This window comes from Myxocyprinus asiaticus, chromosome 7 (genome assembly GCF_019703515.2).
Source record: "Myxocyprinus asiaticus isolate MX2 ecotype Aquarium Trade chromosome 7, UBuf_Myxa_2, whole genome shotgun sequence".
In the NCBI taxonomy this organism is placed as follows: Eukaryota; Metazoa; Chordata; class Actinopteri; order Cypriniformes; family Catostomidae; genus Myxocyprinus; species Myxocyprinus asiaticus.
In genome coordinates this window covers 1,542,094-1,553,968 of record NC_059350.1, presented here as the reverse complement: position 1 = coordinate 1,553,968, position 11,875 = coordinate 1,542,094, and the positions used below count along the sequence as shown (strand labels likewise).

Below are 11,875 nucleotides of genomic sequence, written 5' to 3'. Positions count from 1 at the left end.
GAGTGTAAGTGTGTGTGTGTGTGTGTGTCTGTGTGTGTGTATATGTGAGTGTGTCTGTGTGTGTGAGTGTGTGTTGTGTGTGTGTGTGTGTGTGTGTTTGAGTGTGTGTGTGTGTTTGAGTGTGTGTGTGTGAGTGAGTGTGTGTTTGAGTGTGTCTGTGTGTGTGTGTCTGTGTGAGTGAGTGTGTGTGTGTGTGTGTGTGTGTGTGTGTCTGTGTGTGTGTGTGTGTGTGTGTGTGTGTGTGTGTGTGTGTGTGTGTGTGTGTGTGTGTGTGTGTGTGTGTGTGTGAGAGAGAGAGAGAGAGAGAGAGAGTGTGTGGGCAGGTTTAAGTGGTTTACGAGGACATTTGTTTAGGTTATAAACTGGTAATTACAAGGGTATTTTGCTATAAATGTGGTTTATGAGGATATTTCTAGTGTCCCCATAATTCAAATCGCTTAAAAAACATACTAAACGATGTGTTAGTGAAAATGTAAAAAAGTTTTTTGTGAGGGTTAGGTTTAGGGGTAGGGTTAGGGGATAGAATCTATAGTTTGTACAGTATAAAAATCATTATGTCTATGTGTGTGTGTGTGTGTGTGTGTGTGTGTGTGTGTGTGTATGTGTGTTAAATATTATTAACAATGTCCCTTATGAAAATGATCCCTGGTATTATTACAGTAATATTGTAGTAACCATGGCTTTAGTAACCATGGTTAATTTTGTGGTTACTATGGTTTTGCAACAAATACCATGGTCACACTATTTGTTTACCCGCACTCATGCCACAATTCAGCCGACAGTGCATCTTTTTCTTCATTGAACAAACTGAGGTGTGCAATTCTACTGCAGGAACCAAACTAGAAATCTCAAATAGAAATCAGATTTGGCCCAAACTCTTGTAAAGCATGGTTAAGTTTCTCATGTATGTTTCTATAGTCTTATATATTTAAGTACAGCTCTTGAAAGTTGAACTGCATCATGATCATGTTGAAGTAATATTTCCTGAGTTTGTGACTCGTGTCGTGTGTCACGCAAGGCGCGTGCAGACGCAATAACAGTTTGCGCTCAGCAGCATCTGATACGACTGTTTATAGAGCTAAAAATACACACGAGAACCTCAAGACACATCACATTACAAGTGCTGCCATGATAGAGATTCTATCAGATGATAACACCATTGCACGCACACTGAATGATCAGCCATATTCATGTATCGTGGAATTTTGGGTATTCCAATGTAGTTTTTGGATCATGGAATTACCATGGAGCATTTTTAAAGATTTATTAGCATGCAGAAACGGTGCCATGGTGCTCGCATTGTAGACGGAGGCGTGTCGTGTCTGTGGGTGAAAGTTTTCTTCAGTATCTGGTTTATTTCAAGAGTCACAGACCATGAGCGCTTCATTCTGGATCTATTTTACCCTCATCTCTGAGGTCTCATCCGTCCCCTTTTTATGAATTGGTCATGTAGTCTAAACTGATTCAGTGGATTCTATTTCGAAAGAGTTGAGAAGATTTTGGAGGTTTGGATGATGTTTTTAATAACACTTTTATCCGCTTTTGTCCTGTGTGGATCTCAATACTCCAGTGACCAGTGCAACTGGAGAGGAAGGTGAGACTTTTTAAAGGTTTTATAAATAGCTTTTGTGTAGTAATAATGTCATGTTATTTTATATGATCATTTTCTATTGTTAATTTTTAAACAAAGCTAATGAAAAAGAAGTTCGATTAGTATTATCAGAATATCTTACATTATTGTTATTAAATATGTTTTATGAGCAGTGATCCCGGATACAATTATTTCATTTATTGCTTATTTATTTATTTCTAGATCGATTAGTTAGATCGTCTTGCATGTTTGTATAAGGAGCAATGTTTATTTGTGTAAGTTTAGTCTTTTTTTACTCTGTATTTGATTATCATTAGCCTATAAGCTTGTTAAATTTAATGGGGAAGGTCGGGACAATGAACATGCCCTTACACGCCCGATACGCGATAGTTCTTTTGAAACGATTATTTTTAATGATTCGGTCCAAAGTCAAAACCGACGCGCAAAGCGTTTGTAATACTTATTTCACATATTTTAAAATATATATCTATCTATTAAAACACTAAAAAACTTAACATAATCAGTTTTGAAGCAGTTCATTCAAACGGACAGTAGGAGTAATCGGATTCGCTGCAGTGAATCGGATTTCTCAGCGCTGAAAAGCATTCACTTATTTCCCGCGCCCACAATGACGTTCAGCTCCATCTGTTCACTCTCTCTTTCTCAATTCTTTATGCTTCATTAACTGTGTTTAACTTTGGATTTAAGAGCTGACTTGCACTTTTCTTTTCAACTCCTTCGTTTAACTCTCTGAACCAGACTGCGCTGAATCTGGCCTCTATTATGCGCTCCACAGCTTAATTGAATCAGGATAATGACTTAATAACGTTAATTACAAGCAAGCCGGATGAAATGGAGGGAATTCAAGGGTCAGGCATGTAGGATTCGGGTCTTTTTCTCCGGAGGACATTTGGCACTGATTTCAGTAACGGAAACCAAAGAAAATGATTTGTTAAATTATAATGCCAAGCCATGAATCCTATAGCTGCAATCTTTAAAGTTTCTTTAAAGTGTGTGTAAATCAACATTCACTCACCCGCATGTCCTGCGGAACACAAAAGGAAATATTTAGGAGAATGTCTGTGCTGTTCGATTAAAAAAGAACCATAAAATATCATAAACGTAGCTAATTTATTAGGCAGCTTTGTGTGACGTTAAACTAAGTTAAGTAAATTCTTTTGTTTTCATCACAGAAAGCTATCCCAAATCCTTCTTTTGGACCAGTTCTGTATCATGAGCTAGTAAAACCAATTCACAAAGTGTTTGTAAATTGCATAATTATGAACTTCATCTTTAAATAGCTACAGGACGATCCAGTTTTATACAGGAAGATCCCATATTTTACGGGACGGGTGGCAATCCTACTTGGGACTTCTGCTCTGAAATGATGATATCCATAGATTGGATTGCATTCAGACTAGCACGGTAATGCATGGAGCTGGTGCATGCGATGCTACATAAAGAGACCTTGTTCAAAAAGAACGATTTGTAGCATTGATGGATTATTGTGTTTAGACAGCTAATAATTAACGTCAGAGAAATGCAGCCTCTTACGGTCGTTTACACAAACATGGAGACTTTAACACAGTTCAACAATAGAGGTTAATGTTGCTTCAAACATTGCAAATGTACAGTTCCTTCCTTCTAATTGGTCATTTTTACTCATGACAGAAAAGATCTCATTATCCAGTAGACAATCATCCGTGACCCACTTTTGGCTCACGACCAAGTGGTTGAGAAACCCTGCCTTAAGGAACAAAAAATGGGAAATGGGGACTTCTGTAAACACAATTCATCAGTGTTTTTGAATCAAAAAATGATTCACAATTAGTGTGGCACAAAAGGAGGACATACATTTTTCCAAGGAGACAGTCTGACACCTGTTGTAGAGTTAAAATCTTAAAGCCTCTGCAAACTTGTGGGCATGGATCCAGCTGAAACAGGCACAAACACTGTAATCATCCCTAAATAAGCAACCCACAACCACTTTAAAACACTGTCATGGGGAAAATGAAAACAACATACTGTATCTGGATGACAGCTTGTGTGACTTTTTTGAAAAACAATAAAGCTTTCATTTGTTTCCATGCAGCACCTATGAGCTCAAAAGTTAAGAATATAACCCCTTTTATGAGACAGAAGTTGACTTAATATCTTACACTTTAGACATCTGATCTGTCCTCTTTGTACAGACATCCAAATTTGTCACAGTTCTTTTAAGCTCTCGGATTTCTGTCTCCTTTGAAAACGAGCAATTTTATTCCTTTGTGTTGACATAGAGGCTCTTGCTTACATAATAGCCTCTTTTGGTGTGGTGTAGCTCAGTGCTGGAATACAGAAGGTTGATGGTTCGAGTCAAGGCCAGTACTACGATTATTTGAACTTTTGTTCATTTTTGTTTCGTCCGTTGACCAGGGAAGGGGGAGCTTGGTTAGTGTAACCGGTCATGCTCGACCCGCTCCGAGCGGGATTCGAACCGCCGTCAGCCGGCATGGGAAACGGGCACACTAATGAGGAGGCTAAAGGCTACAGCCTCTAGCATCATTCGCTAGTGCACATCTTGAGGCTAGGGGAGTAAGGTTTACACATACTGCACAGCTATCACATACAAGATGGCTCCCGATACACTAGTGTTCGATTGTACGCAGACACTAAGCGTTTGCATCAAAACCGAAGCATACTTTGTTCTTTAACCTGTCTCGGTCTTCTTTCTCTTTGCAGTGGTCTAATGCACGAGTCTCACGCACGGGATGTAGAGCAGGTATATCTGCGCTGTGCTGAAGGTTCCTTAGAGTGGCTCTATCCTACAGGAGCCATCATTGTCAACCTCAGGCCCAATCTGCAGTCGAGGCCTGGCGGATACCTCCATGCCTGCATCAAACCTCGGGCAGACTCGCAGGGGGCCTCGCTGTATGTGGAGCGAGCCGGAGAGCTGAGACCGTTGCTTTCCGAAGCAGAGCAGGCCGCCGGTCGCGTGCGCTGTTTTAGTCTCCAGGAGGGGGCGCTGTTTGTGGAGTCGTCCGCTCTGCAGGACATCAGCAAGAGAATCACGGCGTTTCAGTATCAGCTGATATCAACAGAGACACCAGAGGACGAGCTCTACTTGCCTACAGGTACACAGAGAGACTGACTTTTTTTACGTTCTTATGTTCGTAAATTTGTGTATTAAAAATGTAGATATGCATTAAGGTCGTATACTAGGAGTGGACCTTTTTTTGATGTAGCCAAAATAATTCTATCAATATTTTTTAAACTTTTAGCGATATTCGATATGTATCTCAATGTTTAAATATTAGTGCAGCGGGGCCTAAAGTAAATTTAATGACCATAAATGCACATTAAAATCAATGCAATATTTACCATCAAAATAATACTGAATACATCATAAATTCTACATGTATATTGCCCAGCTATAGCATATACTGGAATATATGTGTGTTCCACAGAAAGAGAGAGTGCTCGAGAGAAGGGTTGGGGGTGGAATAACAACATTGTCAAATGGTCGTCATTCACATGAAAGACTAGTTGAGAAAACCACACTGACCCCATAAGACCTAAAACACAGACAAAATCACCAGACCCCCACCTGTGCGCCCCCCACCAAACCCCATGTTCTTTGTGACAGAAGAAAATAAACGCCCTAATCAAGAGGTCTTGCTCAGGTCAACCAGCCTCTAGAGCTGCCAATCACAGGCCTGTGCAATGGGCACTGCGTACGATTGGTCTAACAGTTGCTGAGGTTGACTCTCATTGGCTAGTTTCAAATGGAAGATGCTGTTGTATTACTGGCTATGCAGGTAAGGTGAAATGTGTTAATAAAGACAAAATAGAACTTGTGCAGCTTAATTGTTTCAAGAAGGATTTGTAATATAATTATCTAAATATGGAATACTAGCTTACTACTGAATACTGTACTGCTTACTGTTTATTTTTTTATAGTATGTGAAAATATAGCCTCTCTTTCTTTTGTTTCTCTTTTCCCTTCACTCATGACATGTCACGCTGTCTTCTCTCGCATACTGTGAGGGTTTAGTTTTATAAACGTAAGTCTTGGGGTATCCTGAGATCCTCACCTGTTGGTCTCACTCACTCTCAAACTCAGACAACCCTCCTCCGATTCATCTACAGGGATTAGAGTGAGAAAAAGTGTGTGTGGGTCAGGTTTAGCCTACATTGTGGAGACCAAATGTCCCGACAAGTATTGTAAAACCTGAAATTACCTACTGTACATTGTGGGACCTCTCAACAGTCACCACTAGGAAACTGGTTTAATAAATTTACTACAGTTATGTCTTACTGAAAATGTAAAAATTCAAATTCTGTCATCATTTACACACAACTTTACCTTTTATTTCCCAAATAGTGAAAGTGGACTGGGGCCCCATTTACACCTGGTATTAAAGTTTTGGGTGATCCGTTTGAAACCGGATGACGCTAAAGACGAGTGTAAACCGGGTCCTACACATTTGGGGATTTGTCCACTTCAAAATGCATGTGTAATTTCGCTCTGGTTGGTCCCACTTGATCGTGGGCTAGGGAAACAACCCCCCTAGATTTTCCTTGGGCTCACCCCCCAACCCCCCCTAAAAACAGCTGCACTTGGTTTTGAAAGAAAAAATGTCTAGAGCATGGTTGAAAGCTTTTAGCCTTTTAAAGGATGCTCTTTTGACCACGACCCCATACAAATGCATTTGGTGCATACACGATATGACCAGGGGTTAAATTGGGCCGGTATGGTCCGGAACGGCGTTCCAGCACTTTTGATTCCTAAAAGAAAAAAAATATGCTTGTTTTATCCATTTGAAACATTCTGTCTCTATTTAGCAAGTGTACATGTTCAAAAAATTTTCAAGTTCATTGTGCTTCGCTCTAGTGAGTTGCGTAAAAGTACTCATAGAATAACAACATTTTAATAGCTCTTAAATGGTTAATAGTTATAAATGATTTGTAACATTATAGCTCAGCTTTTAAAACCCTCTAACGACTGTAATGGCTCTTTCGTCAACTGCAGTCCAGAATGCACAGCCTCCTTTAGCTGAACATCCGCTGACACTTGTGCCTTGTGTTTATTTTGAAGAGCGTTTCAGCACCTCACTTCTCCTGCTAACAGCTGATCAGAGGTTTGAGGACAGTAAACTGTGATAATAAATTAACACAGTTCATTTTGAGGCTTCAGCTGTGTGCCATCAGTAAGAGGAGATGGAGGCGTCCTGCCACATCCCCCCTCCCATTACGTCCTCATCTCCACCCTGTAATGAGCCGCTCAGAAGCGGGGGTGATGAAAGTCTTTAAAGAGCACTTTTGGAGCTGTTTTAGTTGGGGAGTCTGTGTGTGTGTGTGTTAATGTGCATGTGTGTGAATTTGAATGTGCTTTTGTGTATTAGATCAGGTGAGAAATAATTTACATTTACTAATTTACATATTGTTAATTTAGCAGATGCTTTCATCCAAAGTGACTTACAAATGAAGAAATGTTTCAACAAAAGCTAACATTAGAAGTGCTGCAATACAAAGTTCCAATGGAGGTAGGAAAGAAAGACAAACTAAAAGATATGCGGTATGCAAAATAAACAGTATTTTTACTAGGGCTGTCAATCAATTACAAATTTAAAATGAACTATTTGCATGATGTGCCTATTAATTAATCAAAATAATTGCATATCAATACTTGATAAAGTATAAAGTATGATAAGGTATGTGTAAAAATAAAATAATCATGCTGACACCTTTCTAAGGTTATTTTTTTGATCTGTGGTTTTCCTCCAAAATCATAGGTGAAAATTGCCATTTTGACCCCCCTCTACAAAATAGTGGATTACTCGGTAAATATTCATCCATGGCATTTCATATTTTGGATTTCATCCTCATTTATGTATGTCATTCACCAATTTTTTTTTAATCAAAATCAACATTTTGAGCTGGGGACCTTTGGCTGAGTTGACCTGGAATGACCCAAGAGGCTTTTATCTGCTTTAAGTTGCACTCTCTCTCTCTCTCCGACAGTTCATCTATGTGATCTATCTATGTAGCTAGCGGGCTGTTTGTCTTACTGTAAGGTCTTTAAATCCATCAAACTTCCGTATTTTAAAACTAGTTTAAATTTTCAGACTTTGTCAAGGCAACATCAAAGTTTTTATCGTAATAATAACCTATTTACAAAACAGAGTAAAAGAAATAGTTTTTTTAATAGACATTTTTCTATTTTGAAACCTTGCTTGTTCTAACTTGCTTTAGTGTGGTTCAAACTCACTGTTGACACTTGCAGGGTTGCTCGTGGGGGAGGCAAATTATGATAACGCCGCCTAAGCGGGGTCAGAGGGCAAAAGTCACAGATCACAGCAGCTCTATGCTGAGACACAGCTGGAGTCTGTTGGGTGTGATGCAACACAATCCAGACGTGCCCGAGAAATATTTAAAAGTCTGTTTAATTTAGAGGGACTCCAATAAAGTACAGTGCCTATTTGCAGTGCAGGTTTTGTAAAGTAGTAAAGGAGAGATTGGTTAAGGCACTGGATTTCTTTACATAAGAGGTCGTTTTGTTGATATCTACATTTTCCTGTGGCCATTTGTAAATCTATCAAAGCTGAATTCTCAGTCTAATGTTAATGTGTGTGTTTGTTTCAGCTGCATGCCGACCTTGCACTGATCAAGAGGTGTTAATGGCTCTCTGCACCAGTGACTTTGGTAAGATCTTTTGTTACCTCCTTCTAACCACATTATTCTAATATTCATTTCGTAACCCTCGTGTTGTTCCAAAGCCGTACGACTTTCTTCCTTCAGTGGAACACAAAAGGAGATGTTAAGCAGAATAGGGCTGAAATGATTAGTCAACATTATCGACAACGTCGACAATAAAAAAAAAATTGTTGTCGAATAGTCGTTTGATCTCTTTTAACGTAACATGAGATCACATTAAACTCTAATGATGACGTGTGAGAGCAGCACTGCAGTTCACGACTGATTGAGGAAGAATTACACAGATCACAGACACACTCTAAACTTTCCAAACAGCTTCAGCTGATGTGGATCACAAAGTATGAGGGAATTATAATGTCCCGATCTAAGGGGGAGAGATTGAAACTGCACCGGCTGATGCACACTCTGTCACGGGACGCTCATCCCTTGAGCGCACACGCTTAATGCAGTTAGATTATAACGTGATGACTCGTGACTTATTGAATCATAATATATGTGTCACTGTGTGTTTCTTATCGTGAAGAACATTGTCAATAAGCAGCTTTATTAATAAGAGAGAGTTTGTTTTTTTGAGAGTTAAAGATGGATTGACGTGAACAGAAAAGTGAGAGAGGGTAGTCTTCGCCCCATTATACACTGAAACAAAATACGCTTTTGATTTGTTTTTGTTTTGGCTTGATTTCTAATATAAATATCTAAAACTCCTTTAAAACAACGTACATTAACTTTAGCAGCTATACTGCAGAAGAAAAAAATTCCTTTAATTCAGTGAATGTCATTTAGAGGTATTTGTAAAAGATGATCTTGTCCTCTTTATTGTTAGTAAGCACGTTTAATTCAACCTTTTATGTTGGGGCACAAGCTGAATAATCGGTTAAGAGCTAATGATTAATCGTTGCAATAATCGCCGAATAGTCGAATAATCATTCTAATAATAGTTAGATTAATCGATTATCAAAATAATCATTAGTTGCAGCCCTAAAGCAGAATGTTCAACTATCCCTTTAAAATATGTACGGGTGAATGTTGTTGTGAAACATCTCTTCAGAATACACAAATCTTTGACAGTCCATCTAATATCTCTTTCTGTTTATCTCCCAGCGGTGCGTGGCAGTATTCAGAGCGTTGAGGAGGAGCATGATGAAGATCGGGCATCGGCCGTGGTGTCACTGAGTCACGTGTATCGTCAGAAGAGTCACTTGTTCGTGTCCGGTGGCGGGGGGCGTGGGCGCGGTCGCTGGACAGGTCGCGTGAAGATTCCCCAGCAGTGCGGCCCACAGGCGGGACAGGGCGAGTTTCTTTTCACGGGAGCGGTGAGATTTGGAGAAGCATGGCTGGAATGTGCTCCACATTATAATGACTTCATCAAACTCTATCAGTCAGCTCTGGACTCAGGAACAAACCCCTGCCATATAGACACAGACTGAGAACGCTTGCACAGAGCTGCAAACACAATGCTGAAGACAAATCGAGATTTTGGGTGAATCTGTAAAGGACCTGTTTCTTCCTCACTTAAAGTGGTCTGACTTCGGAAACACATGACCAGAACGTACTTTACCCCATTATGAAAAGCGAGAAATAAGTAATTATATTTTTCATGAAGAAAAATAAAACCTATTTTTAGACACTGACAACATTTTTATGACAATTAAAACCCAATTCTTACAGTATTGGAAAAAAAATCTTATTCTCATTACTGTTAAACACACACACACACACACACACACACACACACGCAAAAATTGAAATATAACTTTTTTGTAATGCCTATACTGATCTAATCTATGCTGATTTCAATGTAATCATCACTGAGTATAAGAAATCACCATTGAATATATCTATTAAAAGTAAAACTTCTGGATGCATTACTACAGAGGCTATATTATTTTCTTAAATAGCTTTGCGTTCCCTTACAATTATTTTGGGTTCCTTTGCAAAACTATGGTAATAACAATCATAATCAATCTGCAAAAAAAATAAAATAAACATGGTTACTTCAGTTTTACTATAGTAAGACCTGGTTAATTTGAAAATTTGGTAGAAACCATTTTTTTTTTTTATGGTGATTTTTATTACCATAGTTTTACTATGAATATCATTGATTAAATATGGTTACTGTAGTAAAATCATGGTAAATGTTGTGCTTACTATAGTTTTAATACAAATACTATAGTTAAACTTTGAGTACTCTAGTAAAACTGTGGTTAATTTTCATTAGGGATGAGTAAAGCTATTGCAAAGGAACCCAAAATAATTGTGAAGGAACGCAAAACTATTTCAGAAAACGAATTCCCTTCCTGTCCAAGGCGCTCTATACGTTACATTACTGAGAATACTGGGGGAAAAGAGCTTAACTGTCATTAAAAAAAGGGCTTCATGTTATTTACTGTATGAAAAACATAACTTCTTATTTCTTTTTGATTTTTGGGGTGAAATATGACCTGAACATGGTCATGACAGGTTTCATGAGATTTATCGCTTTAGTAAAGTGGTTCTGATGGAGCGGTTGGATCTCAAGTGTGAGATAAACACTGATAAATCCACTCTGAAGTTGTTCTCCTTGGTTACAGAAGTGTAGTTGTTTGTTCCTGTTGCCTGATTTCTCACATCTGAAAGTGATACTGAGAAAGTTTGTTGTAACTCTTTTGTGGATGCACGTGAGTTTCTGTGTATCTGTCAACTCTTGCCTGCACGCATGTGCCGGAGGAGGTCGCAATGCTTTTGTTAAAAGCTTTGTTTATAGTTAGAGCGGTCAATTCTTCTGACTGAGTTCTTGAACGGTGTGTTTATGGGTAAGTTTGTACGTGTACATGTGCATTTTGTGTATATGTTGTATTTGTGTATGAGTTGTATTGTTCTGTTGCATCAAAATGAGATTCACATTTCTGAGGAATTAAACACTCTTAATGTAAACACATGGATTATGGGAACATTGTGAAATTTTTATATTTTTGAAATGCTTCTAGCAATTCATGCTCAATTTGATTTGTATTCCAAAATGTGCCAGAAAGCAATGCAAGTATGCATTGCATTCTTAGCATTGCCACAAGGGGTGCTATAGGAAACATTAGTTTTGTCTTTCTGGTCAACTACTATCATGGCGAGAGTTAATTCCCACACAATGTAAGCGCAGCGTAGTTCTAGCGGGAAGACTCGCAGCTGTACATCATCGCACCATTAGCTAGGTAACTCCTAGCCAATCATGCGTCAGCCATTGCTTTATAAGTCTGCTCACAATCTATCACATTACTGTTTCAGTATGCCAACACGGCAACCTCCACCACCCCACCACCACCAGTTGAGTCCCGTCCTGCACGGGGGTAGGCTCCTCACCCCTGCCTCCTATCTCCAGCAGGATATGACGGTTCCGAGTACAACTTCTTCGGACCGCCAGATGGGGCTTACACTAAAGAGAGACATTACATTTTCTGTTTTATATTCATCAAGTAAATGTCATCCTGAATTCCACTCAAGTCTGCGAGTCTTCCTGATAGAACTTTTATTCTCTTTTAAATGTAGCTGTGAATTAGCTTTTACCATGTTTATAAGTAGCTAACCAAATAAAACCACATCCAGTATCATGGCACA

General features: G+C 39.0%; 1 protein-coding gene across 1 annotated transcript; it reads left to right on the top strand.

Annotated features, from left to right (window-relative positions):
• The first annotated feature begins 961 nt into the window (after nt 1–961).
• Nucleotides 962–11,202, top strand: LOC127443346 (meteorin-like protein). Its single transcript, XM_051701847.1, has 4 exons — nt 962–1,594; nt 4,313–4,704; nt 8,216–8,275; nt 9,389–11,202. Exons 1-4 carry the CDS (start codon nt 1,512–1,514, stop codon nt 9,712–9,714), a joined length of 861 nt encoding a protein of 286 aa, XP_051557807.1. The 5' UTR covers nt 962–1,511; the 3' UTR covers nt 9,715–11,202.
• Nucleotides 11,203–11,875: the final 673 nt, after the last annotated feature.

Bases quoted from the DNA above. Each gene is read 5' to 3' on its own strand.
- LOC127443346 (XM_051701847.1), top strand. From the start codon at position 1,512: ATGATGTTTTTAATAACACTTTTATCCGCTTTTGTCCTGTGTGGATCT. The intron at 4,705-8,215 runs GTACACAGAGAG...TGTTTGTTTCAG, and splicing joins CGAGCTCTACTTGCCTACAG to CTGCATGCCGACCTTGCACT. The intron at 8,276-9,388 runs GTAAGATCTTTT...TTTATCTCCCAG, and splicing joins TCTCTGCACCAGTGACTTTG to CGGTGCGTGGCAGTATTCAG.